The 13053-nt window shown below is 39.0% G+C and overlaps 1 protein-coding gene across 1 annotated transcript in view; it reads right to left on the reverse strand.

The window, feature by feature from the left end:
* Ahctf1 (AT hook containing transcription factor 1) overlaps positions 1–13053 on the reverse strand; it is a 54455-nt gene that overhangs the window by 17663 nt on the left and 23739 nt on the right. The window contains exons 18-27 of the mRNA NM_001271270.1: positions 10945–11068; positions 10742–10798; positions 9335–9481; positions 8638–8825; positions 5219–5363; positions 5009–5140; positions 3785–3935; positions 3479–3629; positions 2853–2960; positions 660–852 (exon numbers count right to left, since the gene is read on the reverse strand). Coding sequence (NP_001258199.1) covers positions 660–852; positions 2853–2960; positions 3479–3629; positions 3785–3935; positions 5009–5140; positions 5219–5363; positions 8638–8825; positions 9335–9481; positions 10742–10798; positions 10945–11068 — 1396 coding nt within the window. The remainder of the gene's footprint in view (positions 1–659; positions 853–2852; positions 2961–3478; positions 3630–3784; positions 3936–5008; positions 5141–5218; positions 5364–8637; positions 8826–9334; positions 9482–10741; positions 10799–10944; positions 11069–13053) is intronic.

Raw genomic sequence — 13053 nt, forward strand, 5'->3', positions numbered from 1 at the left:
AAAAAAAAAACAAAACCAAAATCCTAAGACTTAGTCTATATTACTACACAAAAACCTCAGAGAAGCTGGGCATAGTAGCGATTCAAACCCAGGAGGCTAAGACAAGAAGATTACAAATCCTAGGCCACCCTGAACTGCATAAGTTCCTGTGCAACCTGGGTTACTAGTGAGATCCTGTCCAAAAGAACTGAACAAAACAAAAGAGACCAAACCAAACCAAGGAAAACTCATATGCAGAACAATTTATGACAATCATTTGCATTATTCTTTAAAGATTATTATTAACAATTATTAATCATTAATCAGAAAAGTATAAACTTAACTGAATAAGAAGAAAGTAAAAGAACAGTGCTTTGAAACTCTGACCACAGCCAGGTAGCAGTGGGGGCCAATCCTTCAATCCCACCACAGGAGGCAGAGGCAGGCAGAGATGTGTTCCAGCACAGACAGTGCCACAAAGAGAAAATGTCTTGAAAAAAAATTGAAAATGAAACAAAACAAAATAAATCAAAGAAAGAGAAAAACATCTAACTATAATAAGAACTGAAATTAAAACATTTGAATACCCAGAGTTAGTTATGCTCTAAAGAGTTAATATCTATGTGCTACTTGAAAAAAAAAATGCTGCTTCCCTAGGATACTAGACAAGTAGTACTAACCTTAACTATAAGAGGAGTTTCAAGTAAAAGTAATTCTGAAGGCCTGGAGGCTTGCTGATGTGGCCTTTTTAACTGTGAACTTAATGGTAATGAACTGGACAGCAGACACAAAGGAGATCTTGTGGGACTTTGCTGAATAAACTCCAAACGTTGGGAGGGTTGGGGGATAGGATGAACAACCAAATCCAGTAATCTGTAATTCAATAGAAATAGTTATTTGTGTGTTCACTATTAAACACCATAACATGTAAACCTAATTTTAGGTAAATATATTAATGAATAAAACCGCCAGCATTAGCTTAAAATATCTGAAATTCTTTCAAAAGCAAAAGAGAATTAGGAAATGTAGAGAACAATTTAAACAAAGAACTCCAGTTGCCAACCTTCACTTTAAATAGGATTTAAATTTGGAAGTCATCTTTAAGTCACGGTTTTGGTGGACCACCTGTACAGGCTGTTCTGTGCTTTACTGAATTGTGTGTTTGGGGAAAGGGTGGGGAAATGTGTACGGGGAGGAGGGGGATGGCCACGAACTCCGGATCCTGTTGACCTTGCCTCCCCAACGGCAGGATTATAGGCATATGGTATCACCCTCAACATGGACTGAATTTTTAATGATAAAACCAGCATCCTTGCTGGGGTGGTGGTGGTGCACACCTTTAATCTCAGCATTAGGGAAGCAGAGGCAGGCAGATCTTTGAGGCCAAGTTTTAGAACAGCTAGGACTACATAGAGAAACCCTGTTTCAAAAAACAAAACCAAAACAAATCAACAACAAAAAGCCAGCATCTTTTAGTTCCTCCAAAATGCAAGGGAACCCTCAGCATTTTCATGCTTAGAAAAGTGACCTGCTTGGCTGCCAGAAAGAAGAAAACCCTAGTTGACTCAAAGACCCAACTGTTACTCAGTAAGAAAATATTCACAGAAACCATTTCCACACAATGACTAAAATTATTCTTTTAAGAAAAGCATTTCTGATTAGGAAATGTTATATAAAGGAAGTGCTAAGCATCGTGCGAGGCCTTGGAATTTCCTCAACTTCTTCGTGTGATCCAAATAACAGACTTTCTCATATACACAGAAAACTAACAGACACTGCCATGCAAGCCTGTGAAAACGCTGGAGTCAATGGACAGTACCTATTCTGCCCCACTTCTTCAAAAGACAATCCATTATGTATTCACTTTCTGTCCTGTCATGTAAATCAGTATGGGAAACTCATTACACTGGAGACTTGAAACCCTTAGAGGCTCCGTCTCCAGCCAAGTTGGAGGGGACTGAGGCAGTGGCTTATTGGAATCAACCACAGCTAATGGAGAAGACAAACATCAGCTTTATTCATGCTCATCAATTTCCTATCATCTCATGAGACAATAGAAACCATCTGACTAAATCTAGTCCAAAAACTAAGTCCTTCCAAACTTTCAGAATATGCCCAATTATGAAAGGTCCTAACATCTCTGATTTCAACTGTCTTTTTTTTGTATGCCAAGCACCTTATTTTTAGCATAAAACCTCAATTGTAAAAAAAAAAAAAAAAAGTAAGCATAATTTTGAAAAAAAAAAAACAGCTAAAATTTATAATGAGTAGGTATTATTGTTCAAAATAAAAATGTTGTTAGTAATGAGTATGAGTACAATTCAGGTACCATATATGTATTTCATATTTCATTTTGTTTGTTTTGTTTTTGAAACAAGGTTTCTCTGTGTAACAAGTCAGGGCTGTCCTGAAATCCTCAGATAGAATAGCTTGGCCTTGAACTCCAGAGATCTGCCTGTCTCTGCTTCCCCAGCGCTGGGACTAAAGGCGTGTGCCATGACATCCAGCCTCACAATTTCATATTTTAAGAAGACTTTTTTGAGTAAGATCAACTATTACCGCACCTAAGTAACACAAGAAACTTCAGTAGGCCCAGAAGAAATCTTCACCTAGTTTACCAAGATTCCAACATTCTTTTAGTGGTCAACAACACAGTTTATCACCTTGTTTTCCTCAGGGAAATATAGTTTGCTTGTTTTTACTATGACACATGAAGTAAACAGAAATGTAAAGTATAATTTGATTTATAATTTTATAAAATGACTATACTCCCAAAATAGAACAGAAAGTATTCAAATTAATACTTAAGAATTAAAAATAGCACCTGTTTAAGACAACCATAGTTTTTTCAAAATTGTTCAAGACAATCTCACCTAGAAATTCTCTGGGATGGATTTGAAATTGGTGTTCCAACAAATGCCTCAGGAAGCTCTGGATGTGGGAAAGAGTGCACTACAGGAGATGGTTGCTCTGTTTTAGGACTACAAAGAAAATAAAAATTCAATTTTAAATTATGTGTCACATGGGTTACTGGTAAAAGTTCTGTGAGATTAGATGGAAGAGGAGAGGACTTGTCCTTTTCTTCACTTTGCACATCTCTGCACTGCTGTCACGTAACAATACACACGGGCATTGGACATCTGAAGAGGGGCCAAAGGAAGGCTTAGCAGGTACAAGTGGATGGAGAGAACCAACTGGGAAACTTTCTGATCTTCACCACACCACCTTCACACACTCACACTCACATACACACACACACACAAAATGTAAACTTAATGACAAAATAATTTCTTTAATAAAGTAGCTAACTTAACAAAGTTTAAAAAAACAAACAAGCACTTGTTGCCTCATCCAAGTTTGATCCCTGGGACCTGTACTGTGCAAGGAGAAAGCCAACTCACGTAAGTTGTCCTCTGACCTCCACATGCACTCTAACATGCATGCCCTCCACTCACTCCACACACAAAGTAAATGTAAAGAATTAAGTTAACTGAAATACCTGTTGAAAAGTGAGATGCCGTTTCTGGGCTCATGGCTTGCCCACACCTCTCCAATTTTAGATAGCACGTTGCTGATGAATGTAGACCGCGTTATCACTGTTCCAGTTAGAGCTTTCTTTGGAAATGCTGATAATGGTTTGGGTCTAGAAACTTAAAAATACAAAGTACAGGACTCAGCTGCATCTCTAATGAGTTTCTATTTAACAAAGGAAATGAACTGAACTGCAGGAGGCAGGGAATGGTGTGAGGAGGGCTCACTCAGTGCTCTCCTAGCCCAAGTGTAAGCATCCGACCACGGAACTTACCTTCCTGAAAAACTGACGATGTTGACAGATGGTAAGGCTTGGCTCGCTCAACAGCTAACTTTCTTTGGACTCTAGGTAGGATTTTCCCATACTGGTCTAATATAGAATTTCGAGTCACTGATCTCTCCCGCAATCGAGGGTCACGATCACTCTATTAAATATATTTAAAAATTTAATTTTCCTAATTTTAGGTGCTGCAACAGATTACTGAAAGTTTAATTATGAATGTCATCTAGTATCTTCCTTTATTTCATTTTCCAGCTCAGATTTCATTTACCTCTTTAATTGTGTACACATTTATACATTTCAAATACCCACTCCCAAACTTTGATACCTCACAACTCACACAACAATGGAACACACACTGCCTCTGGTGTGGGAGCAGAGGAAGTCCGAGCTGAGTGAGTTCTGAGTGAACGTGTGTTGCTGATATGGCCATGGCCATGTCAAGGTCAAAAAGCCTCGTATATGTGGGAAGATGGGAAACGCCCTGCCCACCTTCCCCAATCATACACACATTAGGTGTAGAGGCAAAGGTTTCTTCTGGTCCATTTGTGGATGTTAATACTGTGTACAGAAAATGTAGCTTTCTTCCTCTGGATACTTGACCTGAAGACTGTCCCTAGGAAAATGAATCTGAACTTCCTTGATCCAGCTGTACAGTATAAACCCTACCCCCTTGTTCATCTAGCTTCCTTGTTTGGCTCTCTGCAGTAGCCCTGCCCTCCCTTTTCAACTGTACATAATAAACACGCTGAGCTTCCAGGGTGCTGTGGCTTCTCCACAAGAGAGCCCAGTCCAGTAGATCCTAGCTTTTCTGTGTATCTCTGCTTATTCTCTCACTGCTTCAGTCAGATCCATCCCTGGAGCCATTCGGGGTATGGCAGCCAGCCAGACACACGCTCGAGAATCATCTCACAGATCAGGAGAATCATCTCACAGAACAAGCTAAGAGCCAGTTCACCTCTGAAGGTCAGTGCTCTTTGTACTATAGAACTCCCACTCTCTAGTAGTCTTCCCTTCCCTTTCTCTGAGTGAGTGGACCTATGAGAACACAATGGCACATGCACAAAACGTAAGCTGTAACACTCACTTCTCAGTAACAACCACACCAAAGCAGAGCCTCCAAGTTCAGGACAATGTAAAGAAAAATTGTAAAACAAGTAAAGAAAGTTTGTTTCCCTTATTATTGTGCTTCATACAATGAGACAACATTAATCATACCGTGAGATTATTCTTCAGAGTCTGGTTCAGTTTCAAGGCAGAAATATAATTGGCACGCTGTAAATGGTGAACTAGAAGGAATTCATGATTCTGAACACTGGAACTGGATTGTAAAAAATTCACTAAACATTCCTAGGAAGAAGAAAACAGATTTGTAAACTATCAGTTTACCCCAAGTTTCTTCTTACGTTTATACTCCTCATTGATTACCTGCTCAGTGTTTGTAAACGGTAGCTTCAGTAAATCCTCCATTAAGCCCATCTCCTGACAAACTTCATAAGCATGCTTCAGCAATTCCTCTATATTTACTGTGTTTGAGTTCTGTCGCAGTAAGTTCCACGCCTCAACCATGCATCTGAAATCAGTACCAAAGTTTCAAAAAGCTAAGTAACATGTGGGAAAGTCGCTTACAGGATTTCAAAAGATAATTACACATGCAACTAAAAAATACTTGAAAATTTTATTCAATACTGATACACAATGAGTCTTGCTAATGTCAAAAAGATAACTGGGCACCCCATCCCCACCTCTCACCCCCACCCAAGACAGGGTCTCACTCTGTAGCTTCTACTGTTCTGGAATTCACTATGTAGACAAGGCTGGCCTTGAACTCAGAGATCTGTCAGCCTCTGCATTCCCAGTGCTGGGATTAAAGGTGTGTACTATTATGTCTAGCTGTATCTGGTGGTAACCTCAATTTTAAGCTTTCTAATAGTCAGGTGTTATGTAGCAGAAAAACAAAGCAGAAGCTAATGTGAAAAGAACTGAAAGTGTGTGTGGTAAGAAGTCTCCACAGACTCATTCCTGTATTAACACTTGCTCACCGGCTGGTGGCAATGAGGTGAGGTCTCCGAGGTGAGGCCCTGCCAGATGCAGTAGGTTTGATAATCAGAAGCCTTGAGTGCCATTCTCAGTGCTCACTCTACTTCATGCTTATGGTAAAATATGAGTTCTTAGCATTAGCATCACACTCCCTCCAGCCACCACACTTCCCTGTCATAACGATTCTCTGGAAACAAAAGCCCAAAAAACTTTCTTCTGTAAGTTGCCATGATCATGTGTTTTATCACAGCAAGAGAACTTAACTTGTTTTAGAGGTTTACTTATGCTTAATTATGAAAATTAAAATTATCCGTAGGTCAGAAAGCAGCAACTCAACTGCAAGGAATACAATCTACATAAACACCAGCAAAGCCATCGTGGGCTAGGGGTGGAGTGGGTAGAGTGCTTCTCTGTCTAGTATGCACGAGTCTTGGGTTTGACGGTGTAAGCCAGGCATGGTGGCACATACCAGCAATTTCAGCATCTTAGAGGGAGAATCACAAAACACGAATGAGAAAAGGCTTGAGCTACACAGTAGATGATAAGACAGCCTGGCTACATGAGATCCTTACCTGAGCGTTACCCTTCCTTCCTAGCAAGAAGACGGGAAAGGTACATAGGGTGTAAATAACAGAAGGCTGACAGTTACAATAACTATTCACGACAGTGGTTACTACCTAAGAATATGAGGCTGGGCTGGGAGTATAGTCATAGACAGTGCTTGCCTACCAAATGTAAGGTCCTGGATTTGATCACGATACTGTGAAAGAATCATAATAAATAACAATATGCTAAAGTCACTAAAATGTTAAACTCTTGCTTACCTAATACTTAAAACATACGTTGACAGTATTAAAAAGAACATAGTTCAATACCAGAGTATGCAATTGTGATGGTTTATATGTGCTCAACCCAGGGAGTGGCACTGTTAGCAGGTGTGGCCCTGCTGGAGTAGATGTGGCTTTACTGGAGTGGGTGTGTCACTGTAAATGTGGGCTTAAGACCCTCATCCTAGCTGCCTGGAAGTTACTATTCTGCTAGCAGCCTTCAGATGAAGATGCAGAACTCAGATCCTCTTCTACCATGCCTGCCTGGATGTTGCCATGTTCCTACCTTGATGACAATGGACTGAAGCTCTGAACCTGTAAGCCAGCCCCAATTAAATGTTGTCCTTGGTCATGGTGTCTGTTCACAGCAATAAAACCCTAACTAACACAGTGACTTACCCCAAATTTTCTCTGTAAGTTTTTAACTCATTTCCATGTGTGTGTGCATGTGAGCTATACGCATCATGTACATACTTGCCAGTGGAGGCAAGAAGAAGTCACTGGACTCTCTACAATGTTGGAAGTAGCTGTGAGCTGCTGTGGCTATCGAGAACTGAACCTGGGTCTCCACACCCCTTCTGGTTAGAAACTTACCAACTGGAACAGGAAAAGGTCACTGAAGGCACACAAAGATTAAAACCACACAACAAAACAGCCCTATGTCTGGGACAACATTGACAGTTTACCCATTAATAAAGAAAACACTATTTACCAATGGTAGTTTATCAGTTATCATGTGGATTATTTTACACAACTGCAACAAAACTAACAAAAAGTTAAACTCCCTACTATAAGACTTTTAAAGAACAGGGAAAAGACAGACTCAAACACAAGCTTAGGTAATGTAGAACATGTTCATTTACATTTTTATATTCATGAAGGAATGAGCTACAGAGTACAGGAAAATCAATCTACTGAGTGTGGGAAGAGGGAAAGGAAGAGAATGGCTGACAGCTGCACATAAGAGCTTTTCAGTTCTCTTATAAGAAAAAAAAATATTCAGGCAACAGCAATGTAGAGTTTCTTAACTACTGTGCACCCACCACAAAATTGGGAAACTACAAGCACACACTTTAGATGAAGGGGTCAGAGTCAGGAATCAGGCTGTGAGGTTTAGTGAATGATCACAATAGCTATCGATCACTACCACCATCTGCTAATAGGTAGTGGCATCTATGCATATAACAATCACAATACTGCAAGATGGGCATTAACCCTACGAAATACTTCGAGACGATAAACTGCATTTTAGAAAGTGATTAGCTTAACTTCTCAAATGCTAGAATGACAAAAACACAAGGGAAGGTGGTACTGTTTATAAAGTTAAAATCTATTCTATTGCAAAGACTATCCTCCTACAAACTATGCCTTGGCAAATGGCTGTTGAACGACATCTCCCCTATCTGTGCATATATGATGTGTGTCCATGCGGGTGCATGTCATGTGGAGGTCCAGAATGTCCAGTCTATGGAATAGTCAGTATACAGCAACAGAGGAAGACACTCGATGCTGACCTCTGGTTTCTACATGCACATAACATGCTATGTATATATAGTTAAGAACATATAAAGCACACGCATACACACAAATATACAAGTAAAAACAAAAATTATTTGCTCAAATCTAGTTTAAGCATAAGACATGAAACTTGCTCTTTAAGTCCATACCCAACCTAAACTGTTCATGTCAATCAATAAGCAGCAGAGAGTAAGTACTCAGTGGTCTCAGTCAAGCACACACTTTTTACTTGGTGAAAGGCATCATGTATTGTCTTATAAGGTAAGGCAACTAATGTAAAATTATGTATTTTTGTTTCCTTGAAACAGGGTCCCATGTGTACAGGGCTGGCCATAATTCTCCATTTTCTACATTTATAGGTATATGCCCCATCACCTGATTGCATATATTTTTCACTATCTATTCTATCAATCTCATTTTTTAACACATGACCAAGAGCTTCTGTTTTTAAGATGTACTTACCTATTAAAAAGCAGAACAGAGAGGTGAAGGAGAACATCACTGCTACTGGACACTGTTGGCTTCATTGTCTGAAGATAGCGGAGAGCCTGTTTGTGCTCTCCCTGACTCATAAAGGCTTCAATTATCTTTGAATGCTGCCACGATGCAGGTTTTGCAGTAACTGGGTGAAACAGAAGGTCTAAACCATTCTGCAAAATGATGAAGTGTTAACTGTAAATACAGTCTTTAGTATTTAGACAAGGTAGTTGGCTCTTAAAAGGCAAGTGGTATTAAGAAATCACAGAAATCAAAATTAAATAAGTATAAATGTGAAAGTATCTAATCTATGGTAGAGGACAAAGACCCAAGGTTTATCAGAAATACCATCTTTGAGGCCTCTTAAATAGAATCCTTCCTACACCAATTTCATACCCATTGACTGACTAATTTTGTCTTCTTTGGCTTACACCAGAACCCAATAACACAACAGTCAGTGCTACACCATTCCCAAACATCTAGCATGTATGATCCCTTCTGTAAAGAGCAAGTAACTGACTTTCTCAACTGGTGCTCTTGCTGCTTAGGTGAGAGCACTAGTTAAAGTGAGTCCTTGTATTACCTCTAGAAAAAGACACCACCTTACATCAAAATTAACCTAGTTATACATCTTTCTAATATAGTAACCTACAAAAGATTATATTCCAAGCAAGTTACTTACCTCATAATCATTATGATCTAGCAGCCAAAATCCTTGAACTAGTTTAACTTGGCCCCAAGAAATAGCAAAAGCAGTTGGGAAAGATTCAATGGGGGTATCCGTTTTATTGGGAAAGGAATACATAATATCAAGCAGCAAATAAATGGTCTTTTAAAAAAGTATTAAGGACAATAAACAAGAGAAAAGCCCTGTGTACAGTTAGAATAGGGAGCAGAAGGCCATTAGGGATATCTAGGAATGGATATAGTTCACTAAACAGGCCAAAGGAGTCCCAAACCAACCTTACTTATCCTCTGAATTTTACTGCTACAACAAAAAAAGACCCAACAAATCTACATCTCATTCATTAAAATAAATAGTAAATTCAAGTAACTTGTTTAGTAAATTTTTAAAAAGTTAAACTCTTTTTGGCAAAGCTGACAGCTTAAGCAAATACATCAAGTGTCTTATATAAATTATGACAAACAGTATATTAAAAAGACTTTAGCACAAACATTGTCACAAAATAGGGATCAAGATAGGAAACTTGCTCTTTTCTGAAGTCCATACCTAACTTAAATTGTTCCTGCAGGAGACTATCTTTTCAATTTGATAAAAGGCACGCGATTCAAATAATGCCTACTGCTATATCAAGCTAACTTTAAAGTCTAGCTTGTGTGTGAGTGTATGCTGTATGGGTGTGTGTACCCATGTGATATGGTGCACTCACATGCCTACAGAAGTCAGAAGTTACCAGATATTGCCTCACTCTCTTGTTATTCCAGCAAGTCTCTCACCTAACCCAGATCTTACCACTTGACTCAACTGACTGGCCTGTGAGGTCATGGAATCCATGCCTCTGCTTCCTTAGCGCTGGAACTGCAAGCACACAGCACTGTCCTTAGCTTTTCCGTGGGTGCTGGGATCTGACTCAGGTCCTCAAGCTTCTGTAACAAGCACTTTACTACTTAGCTGCATCCCCGTCCCTTGACAAACTTCCAGTGTTCTTTATTTTTGAGAACTTAAATTAGCTCCATTGGGAATGGCAGCTTGCACCCAGCAACACTCTGAGTAACTTACTTTTTCCTTCCGGTACTGAAGATCAAACCCAGACCCTGGGCCACCACTCATATACTGACTCCTCTCACCCCAACTGCTAGTCTCAGAGCAGCTAGTTTTATTCACATTTCATAATTTGATAAAAGGCAAGGTCATCCCAAGAATAAGTAGCCTAAAACAGTAATTTTTATATACTTTTACATTTATTATCAGCCATCCGAGCCTGACCACTAATTCCTTGTTAATAATACACACTTAGGTAGAGAAAAAAAAGAGAAAACATTTCATGAGATTGGGGTTAGATATTTGAGAGTCCTATTACTAGAATTTCAGTAATGTACAAATACTTAATAAAACTTTAAAGGATACAATAGCATGTTTGCTTGCTTCACTAATGTTGTCTAATAAATATATATCAAGTAATGCCTATAAAAGAAAAAGATAAAATGGTCAGGGTATCTTCTAGTCTTTTCTTCGTGTTCCATGCTCCCTAGCCTATGTCAGGCAACCATCAGCTACGCCCCTCCATCCATTCTCTGTAAATGACTCCGTGTCATATCAGTGTGACCTACATGGATGCTAGCAGGAGGGTATTTTCCTGTGCCACCTTCATCCCGCTTCCACAGCTTCTCAACTTCATCTCCTAGTTGAGAGACCAGTCCATCGATCAGCAAGCAGTCTCGGCTCCACTTCCCTCTGCAACATGGGGAACAGTAAAGATGATCTGCAGTACTGTTAACTGTTGATATCAAAACAGTGAGCACCAAATGCTTAAAGTATACAATTATCAGAAGAATGGTGAAAACAGACTTCATTAGTATCACGGGATTGCAGAAATAAAGTAGCACTGGTCAGAAAAAACCCCTAAGTTGCCCCAAGTTCATTACCTCACCGGCCAGTGCAGGAAAGCATGGGACCATACCAGCGAAATACCTGTTTACTTTCCACACTCTGAACAAATTACTAGCAGCCCCAGGTAGCAAAAGTATTTCTGTTCCAGCTCAGAGCTAAATCTTGGTTTGTTCATTCAGCAGTGTATTCCTGAGCACTTACAGTGTGACACATGGCAATCGCCCTGCCTATTTCCTCACTGACTGTCACGGACAGCAGGAACAGTTCCTATTTATTGAGTCCGACAGACATACCAAGTGCCCTACTCATCTGACTTTATATTCATATTGCAGCTTACAAATAAAGCATCAGAAAATGTAGAAAATTCTCCAAAGGACACATACTTATAAAATAACGGCTATTGAAATTTAGGCTATACATTAGAACCAGGGTAGAATCTTAGCACTTGGGAGATTGAGGTAGGAGAATCAAATGCAAGGTGATGCTCAGCTATAGTTAATTCTACACCCTGAGCCACTCACTGCCCAAGGTACAACAAAATAAAAAATATTAAAACCAAAACCCCAATCAGCTTCCCAAGTTCACGTTCATTACCCTATAGTAGTTAAACTAAAGCAATGTGAATTCAAAACTCTGTGTATTAAATTAGAGCTCATTCCTAGGAGAATCTGACTTAAGACACTCAGAATCAGTGTTTATGAACCTTACCCTAAATGTTACTTGGTCTCTTACAATTCTTCCATTCCAATCTGAGGAAGAAGACTGGTTAATTCCACAGACAGAATCAGGTTCTAAATACTCCTTCTAACATAATTTTATTTCAAAACAATTAGGCTATTTTTTAACATATATAAGAAAAATATAAAAAATAAGAAAATGAAAAGCACAACTGAAGTTTTGAAAACTGTTAAAAATAACCAATTCATGTTATATTGTCAGGTTTTTGCTGAGTAGAAGATTCCAATCTTTGTTTCCAAATAAAGAGTTCCTAGAGGCAGAACTCTGATTCTACAAATTCCTCTGACAAACCACTCATAAATATCATTTTACTGAGGAAATATGATAGCATGCACCAGTTTGAAAATGCAGGCATTAGACTAGGTGCCATTTTTATTATTTAACCCTCCAATCAGTGAGCATGGGAGACCTTTCTAGCTTCTGAATCTTTAATTTCTTTCCTCATTATCTTAAAAGGTTTAATTATACACATCTTTCACTTGCTTGATTAGAGTACCTCTGAGGCTACTGTGAAGGGCACGGTTTCCCCAATTTCTTTCTTACTCTGTGTGTATAAAGGAAGGCCACTGACTTTTGTGTATGACTTTTGTACCCTGCTATGTTGTTGGAATTTTTAGGGTCACTATATACTTTCATACCATCTGCAAGGCCCTCTGGCCAGCAATAGATGGCTAACACAAACCAACTCAATGGTACCTTTTGACTTATAAAGCTGTGTCTGCCCATCTTCTTACCTTACGGTCTTTTGCTTATGTCTTTTTAAGGGGATTTTTTTTTTTTTTTTTGTGCTTGTCAATGTGTGTATCTTTTGTTTTTTGACTCTAAGTTTTTCTGTTCGTTTATTTGTTGTGTCCTAAGCAGGTTTGTTATTTTAGCTCTTAAAAATTTTATATAGGCGTTTGGGATTTAGCTCAGTGGTAGAGTGCTTGCCTAGGAAGCGCAAGGCCCTGGGTTCGGTCTCCAGCTCCGAAAAAAAAGAAAAAAAAATTTTATATAAAAACTATTTTCAATAAAAAAGTATAGGTATTAGGCTGATGTCAGTTATGACAATACTTGACTACATGAGAGTGAATACCACAGTTAGGCTGCCC

Source organism: Rattus norvegicus, chromosome 13 (assembly GCF_036323735.1).
Source record: "Rattus norvegicus strain BN/NHsdMcwi chromosome 13, GRCr8, whole genome shotgun sequence".
In the NCBI taxonomy this organism is placed as follows: domain Eukaryota; kingdom Metazoa; phylum Chordata; class Mammalia; order Rodentia; family Muridae; genus Rattus; species Rattus norvegicus.